This window comes from Buceros rhinoceros, unplaced genomic scaffold (assembly GCF_000710305.1).
Source record: "Buceros rhinoceros silvestris isolate BGI_N320 unplaced genomic scaffold, ASM71030v1 scaffold35439, whole genome shotgun sequence".
In the NCBI taxonomy this organism is placed as follows: domain Eukaryota; kingdom Metazoa; phylum Chordata; class Aves; order Bucerotiformes; family Bucerotidae; genus Buceros; species Buceros rhinoceros.
In genome coordinates this window covers 435-9,061 of record NW_010430379.1, presented here as the reverse complement: position 1 = coordinate 9,061, position 8,627 = coordinate 435, and the positions used below count along the sequence as shown (strand labels likewise).

Sequence of the window (8,627 nt, the reverse complement as noted above, 5' to 3'; positions counted from 1 at the left end):
GCAGACCTGAGCCATGCTAATCCAGACAAATCCTATTTCCTTAGTCCCCTGACACAACATTATTGTCAAATCTTTGTCACTGTTGCTGTTCCTATGCCTGTTGTGTTGTGTTTGTGATTTTCATCTGAAAAATATCTTGTAATGGTAATGGTGGCTCTTCCCTTCTACTCTATCTATTACCAGTACATGTACTATTTTTGGCATGAAGCAGGTTTCTGAGAAAAGACCGATAAAATTAGGCCTGCTATTGAGTTTGTGTCCATAATTATTTCTTTCAAGGCATCTGCTTGTGGTTGGCTCTGATCCTCTCTTGTCCTGGTAGAGATGAGTTTCCTGTAAATGGTATGTCTTTCCCCCATTCTTTCGTCTGTTTTATCTCCTTTAATCTCTCCCTTAATTTCCTTTCCTTTTTTGGCTTCTTTTGTGATCTTATTGATATGCACAAGGTACCTGTCAGTGAAGACCTGTCAAGTGTTTCAGCTGTCAGTGGGTATGATAACAACTCCCTCTTATCTGGCCTTTGTCTCTGCAGGTTCAACAGCCTTTAGTGGAGAACATAGACGCAGCCTCTCACAATGCATTTTCCCAAGGTACTGAGGAAGATTATAATAATTTAATTTTATTTTTATTTTATTGGAGACTTTGTAAAATCCCTTTTGGGCCAGTTAGAATTGTAGTGCTGATATTCATTTAGTTACTGCTTCAAATGGCAGTTCAGACAGTTCAGTGCTGTGGGGATGGGAGGCACTGGCTTTGCAATTACAAGGCTTTGGAGTGTCTCTGCTCCACCTGCTCTCCCTGCACTGAAACTACAGTGTCCCTCGGTGATGTGCCGTATGGGATAGTTAAACCTGCTGCTGAAACCCATGTCAGCTTCTGAATCAGTTCAGTGTCTCTTTTTCTTTCCATGGAGGTCACTGCATGGCCACTTGGAACTCAAAGATTTTGAGAATGGACTAACTAAAAATCCAACTTTACTTGTGCTAAGTAAAATTTCTACAACATTTAGATTCTTTCACCTCTGTTACTACTAACTTCTGTTTTAAATACCACATAGTATGTCTTCCTGTGCTATATTTCATCTCAAAGTCAATTGTATTTCAGTTCTGGCTGAAGTCATCACCATGTGGAGATCTTAGAGAGCAAGTCCAGTGAGGAGCGGCTGAGGGAGCTGGGGTTGTTCAGCCTGGAGAAGAGGAGGCTGAGGGGAGACCTTATCGCTCTCTACAGCTACCTGACAGGGAGGGTGTAGAGAGGTGGGGGTTGGTCTCTTCTTCCATGTAACAAGCGACAGGACGAGAGGAAATGGCCTTAAGTTGTTCCAGGGGAGGTTTAGGTTGGATGTTAGGAAAAATTTCTTCACAGAGAGGGTTGTGCAGCACTGGAACAGGCTGTCCAGGGGAGTGGTGGAGTCCCCATCCCTGGAGGGATTTAGCAGACGTGTGGGTGTGGTGCTGAGGGACATGGTGTAGGGACCCTGGCAGTGCAGGGGGAACGGTTGGACTCGATGATCTTAAAGGTCTCTTCCAACCAGAGGGTTCTATGAACTGCTTGGTAGGTGCTTCTAGGATTTGTGAGAATGAGAAGTCATGTATCCTTAAATCTTCATCAAGTGTGGCTAGCTTATAAAAAGCAAATAAATCCTGGCTGGTTCAGAGGCACTCAAGCTTGCACCATGTAGAGTAACTCAGAAAAGCAAAATACTGGAATAGCCCTGACAGCTCCAGGTAGGTGTAGATCTGGCAGGACTCCTTGGCCAAGAGCACAGCTGGAGAAAGACACCACATACTTTTCAGTTCAAGCTGGCACCATTGTTCATGAAATGCTCCACCTGGCATGAAGCGCTCCTGTTGTCTGAAGCTCTGGAAAGTGTGGCGCAGGCACACTCTAGCTGGCTGAAACCCCTGACATATATTTTAAATCTATGTCATTACCAGCCCTCATCAGCTGGTAAGGTGAATTCATTATTATTAAATCGAGAGTTTGCACTGTCTAGACGTTGACTAAACTAGACGGTTTCATTTCTCCTTTTCAGTTACTCTTGTGCCTTTTTGGACGATGACCCTGCCTGTGGGTGTTGCTCCACGAATCCTCTGACAGGCTCCCTCCCCACGTGTCGCCGCAGCCCTCGGCTGCTTTCTAATGGTTATTACATTTTGACACAAGACAGTTTTCTGTATGATGAAGAGGGCAACGTAACACTGACACCATCCCAGACAAGCATCACATATAAAGAGAATTTAGTTCGGTAAGTGACCTATATGCAGATTTTACACAATGTTGGCAGTTGGCTCCATGTCTCTGGAATTATCTGGTGGTATCTGGGTGGCTGTCTAAGTGATGCTTGGCATATGATCAGCATTGCTTCATAATGGGAACATCTCATTTGATTTAGTTTAGCAAGTGCAGTGATTAAAATAACTTGATTTTCAGTCATGTCTAATCTTACTACCCCAAAACTCTTCAGTACACTGTTGTTTCTGTAATCGGAGTTGTGTCCGATAAAGAAAAAGGAGAGCTGCAGCTCATTTTGCCAATGGGGTGTTACCATGATAAGGAATAAGAAAAAAGGACATATATATACATGTATGTATATATATATTACTCATACATATATAAAAATAAAAAGGTGTGGTGCCCTGAAATTCTTACGGGGAGAAAAATCCTGATGTCAGAAGGACATCGATTTAGAAAGGTGGGTAAAAGTTGAAGTACAATGGATTCAGTCTTCACCAAATGGGTGGAACTCCTGGGTAGCATGAGACCCCTCAGAGCATTATCAGAGCCCAGTAACTGTAGTATCATGTGGTATCACAATATCCAGTATCACAACAGCATGACATGCCACCACGCTGCTGTTACTGCAGTGTGCAGCCGTCATCCGTGGTGACACAGCCAGGGTCAAGAGCAGATCTAGAAACAGCACCCAGAATCTGACTCTTTCACATCAGTGCCACAAGCCTTAGAGCTCTGTCGCCGCTCGACAGGAATAATTGACTCTATTGCTCGACAGGAATAATTGACTCTATTCCTCGACAATGTGTCTTTCCTATCTAGTGTGTTCAGGCGAAGGAAGAAGATCCGTCACTCTCTTGCTGGTGTATTCAGTCTTGGTGCCTCCAGGTCATGGCTTAGCAGCACCATCCTCCGCAGTATGGATTCCTCCCCTGTAGGTGACCTCTGGCCTGACGGATGCAATGAACTAGAAGCCAGTGAGAGTGACATTGGTAAGCCCTGACCAGGACCCAAGTAATGGAGCTACAACATTTCAGCCTGTTTGGTAGGACTGGGGTATCTGTTTCTGTAGATCTTGCAGCGGTTGTCTGCCGGGATGGGCAGGTAAAGGACAGGGGAACACCTGCATTGTAAGTGGAGAACTGAGCTCCCGGCATTGAAACAGTGTGCGTCCACCAAGACCTTTGTGCCAGGAAGGCATTTTTAGACTGAATTTGAATCCGAAGTCATCGCCAGTGATGTGTGTGTTGGTGTCACGAGCACCTGGCTCTGTCTGCTTTCCCCCAGCTGCTTTAACCACTTCAGTGTTACGCTCTGTGCAGTTTTGTCTTTACTCTGTGTATTTTCTCCCGCATACATCAAACCTGCCAATTCCCTACTCCTAACAATTTGTAAACCTCCCTGTGATTAATTAATTCCCCCCCACCACAAATTCATTCTCACATAGTCTCAAAGCTCTTCTTTTGTGCAATCTCAGTTACATACGCGCTTTTTGTAGGTGATTCAGAGTTTTCTTCTGAATATAATAGCCATGAGCCACAGGCGCTCGCTCCAGGATCTCATGGAGCCTCTCTCACCAAAGACGAGGAATCTCTTCAGCCTGCCAGACTGTCCTGTTCTCCATTTGTGATAAATGCAGGTGAAGACACTTCGAGCAGTGCAAGTACGTAACATTCTTATTCTGGTTTGCTTCATTTTTAGAGTGATCTGAAATAATTACTCACATTAAAAATGTTGATATGGCCACTTGCAGAATAGAGTTTATTTCCTGAAACACGCATTTTAAATGACTGATTTTTAACTGACAAATAATAAAATCTTAAAATCGGTATTTACCTGTTCACTCCTCTCTGCTCATATCTTTTCCTCTCCTATTGTCAGTGATAAACACAAAAGGAAAAAAGTGGAGTGAGGAGGAAAATAGAGGAAAGGCCATGGGAACAAAACCTGAAAGAGGCAATTATTCCGAAAGGCTTGTTTTCTGAGAGCGTGGAGGGCACAGTGTCTCTGTGGCTGTGGGGGGAAAAGACTCCTGAGAGACATCCCGAGCATGAAAATTAGATTTCTGCTGTGAATCACTCCGGGCAAATTCTCTTAAAAAGCAGCTGGCCCCACAGGCTGAAAGTGGTCTTTGCAAACACCTCCTGTCATGTATCTGCTTCCCTGACAACTCATGAAAATTATTTCCCTGATTTTTGTTTTAGCATCCCGGACAGTACAACATGTCCTTTCTCAGATGGTTGCACTGATCATGTGTTTAATCATTTCAACATGTACAAGGTAATTTTTATTCCTTTTATTTGTCATTTCTGGTGTTAATGCTTACTGCAACTCATGAATAAAGCATCAATTAAGGGTCACATTTTCAAAATTAGGTATATCTCACTGTGAAAATACATTTTCACATGACAGTTGATGCAAGGAAATATCCGAGCAATACAGAGATGAACAAAAATAAGAAATACGCACTAAGATCGGAAAACTACTTTGTCAAGTGGGTTTGGACAGGGGTTTTGAAAGGCTGAGAGGAGTCAGAAGGGATCCACGTCCAAGTGAGCAGTATGAGTGTTTCCCTCAACCTGCGAATACTGAGGTCTCTATTTCTAGATTATCCTCAAGAGCTTAAGTAATGTAACGTTCCAAATTGCAGTTCCCCCAGCAGAGTTCAGAGAGTTCATCTGCAAGAACCTTCTCTCCTCCTCCTCTCGCCGGCTTCACCTCTGTGAACTCACCCTGCAGCCACTGTTTTTTCCTAACCGGTGCGGGTGTTGTTATGTTCTCAGGTGTGCTTGGGGAGGATTGGCTGCCACTTTGTTGCTGGTAATTTTAGTTTGTAAGTACAGACTTTCTTTGTATTCAACACACAATATTTTACTGAGGACCAAAATCCATCCTTGGATGTACATCCACGGCTCTTGTGGATGCTAATGCGGGAATGTTGGGATGGATGTAACCTTCCATTTAAATTTCACAGTGCTTTTGTCCCAAGATGCTGCTGTGTCATCCTTCTGCAGTCTTGACACATCTTTCAAAACAACTAAGTTGTGGTAAGTGTCTCCAGTGCCATGTGATGAATTTATACGGGATGAAAATAAAAGTTTGAGATTTTATATTAAGAAGAGGAAGGAGACTTTCCTCCTGTTGTTTTCATGACAAAAGGTAGAAGGTGTTACCTGAAGTCATTGATGGAGGATTTGGCTCTTCCTGCTACTGATTTGTATTAATAGAAACTTTCTGTTTGTTTTGACAAACTGCCTTTTTATGATGTGCAGTAAGTGTTGTAACACCTAATTGTTAGTGGAAAAGGAAAATAAACCTCGTATGTCAGAACATGAAGCTGCAGAAGACAGAGCAAGAATAGTAACAGCAGAAAATTCCTCTAAGTGTGTAGAAGCTAAAATGCTGCTAAGCTTATCTGAATGTCCATGTGGTGAAAAGGATATTGTTTGTGTCAGGGTTCGGGAGTTCAACATATCCCCAGGGCAATCAGACAAGCTGGCAGATCTCTTAGCCTTGGGACTGAGAGTATTGGAAGTCAGAAGCAAGTCAGCAGGAGCAAGGTACAGCCTGGAGAGCCCCAGGGCAGTGATAGCCCCAGATTTTGAGCATCCAAGGGGCTTAGCAGAACACCGCGGCTGCTCGAGGATGGTATCTAACCCTCCGTCACGATGTCGTTATTCCCAGTACAGTCAAGGCTGCCAGGTGAGGACTAGGGTGTTGCAAACACATGCTCCATGGTACTGCTTGTCGACCTCTTCCTGAATAGTTTAGCTCTGCATGATAAACAAAGCTGTTCTTCACGAGAGGAACACTCTGAGAGCTTTTCAGTCATGAGTATACAGAGAATTATCCTCTTTTATGCTTATCCCAAGAGCAAGGTTACCTGCTGAAACAAGTAGTCCTGCAGTTCTAAGATTGGCAAATCAGAACCTACTTACAGACTCGTAACAAAAGACGGTTTGTATCAAGACATACAAAAATTTATGTTTTTTTTCCTTCAGGAAATAATTGGGAAAAAAGAGTAATTGGTGAGTATATGTTTAAGTTTAGAAATGATTCCTTACACTTTGGGGTGCGCCCTGTTGTGAGACAGGGTTCGAACATGCCAGAAAGGTTCCCTGGACTTTACATTGCAGGAAGGTTTAGCAGCAGGTCCCTGGCCAGTTTCCACAGCAAACCTCTCCACTTTCCTGTCTAAAACTCCCCTTTATTTAATTGCATGAAACATTTTTTTGTTGTTTAACAAGAGTTGCTAAAGCATATAAGCTCTTAACTGCTGTCCCTCAAAACATGGTTTTCGGAAACAATCAAAGCAAATCCACCTTTTTCCAAGTCTAATCTGGACAGCAGGGCCTGGTGCTGTACTGGTCTAACCTGGTACCACTCCGCTGAAGGAGTGAAGCAGCATCGACAGGTATCGGTGTTTTGTAATCCCCATTAAATTAGTTTTCTATTAAAAAATGATGTCTTCTCATACTTTATATATTAATCTCTTGTAACAAGATGCCATCAAAGATAATGGATTTTGGTAGCGGCCGAGGACGTGGTACCGTACTTCAGAAGCTGGATTGTCCCTCATGTCCCCGCTGCCTTTTGGCCTCGATGCTGAGCACAAAGAAAAAAGCAGAAGAAATAAATGTTATTGGAAGGAAAGCACTCTTCAGAAAAACAGGAATCAGGATGTGAAGAAGCAACAATGAATCTGAATTACCTGGATTCAGGTACAAAAAGATGAGACCTGCAGGTATTTACTTTGGAAACACTGAGCCCTATTTTTCAGCTTGGATCTTTGCTACAACAGAGACTAAATTACACAAAGAACCTGTGGGTAACCAGATCCTGTTATCTTGTGGCTCCAAGCTTTTAATGATCTGCTTCTGAAAATATCTCCCTGTATGCCAGTTCATCTAGGTCAGCATGGATTTCATCTTCCCGTGCACCAGAACGATGATACCCTGTAAGGATGTTATTGCCCACTAAATCATCTGTAACTAGCGCTCCTTCTAGTCTGCCTGTCCCCTGGTGTGCTAAAGGCACGCTAGCTCCGGCCCAGCCGGTGAATCAGCCGTGAAATGCCGCTGTGGAAGGGCTGGCTCTGCCCAGGGGGTACAGTCGGGCTGCAGGCATCACGACAGGGCTTGGAAAGCTGCAGCGAGAGCGCACAGACGAAAGGTGCTGGTGGGAGAAAGAGTCGACCAAACTGGGACACCACTGCCTGTCCAACTCTGGGTCTAAGCCAAACTCAAGCAGGTTAAATCTGTATTTCTAGCATCAATGATCCAAACAAATGATGTAATGAGGAAAAAAGTACTTGAAATTAAGTTTCTCTTCCAAAGGGTAAATATACACTGGTTATATTCTGAAGACAAGCTTCAATAGTTCAGCAATAAAAGCTCAAAGAGGGAAATAATTTCACCCAAATTACCAGTTTTGCACACAAATTTACTTTTGCCCAGTGCATTAAATTGCTCTGATATGGAGACCGAGCATCCAGTGAAATAAGAGAAGGTTTTTATTGTTTCAGCAAAGGGCAACAATAGAACGTTCTTCATAAAACTGATGTATTATGTAACTATAACAGTAGTTCTAATACTCATCCTCGTATTTACTTGTAGTTAATACACTTGAATAAGTTTGTCAGTATTAAATAATTCTGCTTCTTTATTTAGTTTAACTGTGGAGGCAATTAAGAGTAAATATCACTGTGTAATATGCATAAATATTTTGTTACCTCTTTTATTGCTAGTTATAGCAAGTCTGTTACTAAATGGACTTTTTAAACCAGAGGTTTATAAAGATCTCTAGTGTTTAAATAATCTCCTGGAAGAATACTCTGGAAAAGTCAGCCCTATACTAAGAGAAAAGTCTACGACTGCAATTACATTGCAATCATTGAAGCAGTTACGCTAAAAACAAGGATCCTGGCTTGTGTCAGCACTGGTGTGGCCAGCAGGAGCCGGGCAGGGATTGTCGCCCTGTACTGGGGGCACTGGTGAGGCCACAGCTTGAGCACTGTGTCCAGTTTGGGTCCCCGCACTGCAAGAAGGACGTTGAGGTGCTGGAGCGGGTTCAGAGAAGGGCAACGAAGCTGGTGCAGGGTCTGGAGCACTAGTCCTGTGAGGAGCGGCTGAGGGAGCTGCGGGTGTTCAGCCTGGAGAAGAGGAGGCTGAGGGGAGACCTTATCGCTCTCTACAGCTACCTGACAGGAGGTTGTGGGGAGGTGGGGGTTGGTCTGTTCTTCCATGTAACAAGCGACAGGACGAGAGGAAATGGCCTTAAGTTGTTCCAGGGGAGGTTTAGGTTGGATGTTAGGAAAAATTTCTTCACAGAGAGGGTTGTGCAGCACTGGAACAGGCTGCCCCGGGCAGTGGGGGAGGCCCCAACCCTGGGGG

At 43.7% G+C, this 8,627-nt stretch overlaps 1 protein-coding gene across 1 annotated transcript; it reads left to right on the top strand.

Moving 5' to 3' along the window:
- Positions 1-532: 532 nt before the first annotated feature.
- TMEM71 (transmembrane protein 71) lies at positions 533-5,282 on the top strand (the record flags this gene model as incomplete). Its single annotated transcript, XM_010143022.1, has 7 exons — positions 533-590; positions 2,036-2,248; positions 3,058-3,227; positions 3,734-3,898; positions 4,440-4,515; positions 5,019-5,068; positions 5,210-5,282. Coding segments are annotated over 7 exons (805 nt in total), but the record flags the coding sequence as incomplete, so codon positions are not given.
- Between the last annotated feature and the right edge of the window lie 3,345 nt (positions 5,283-8,627).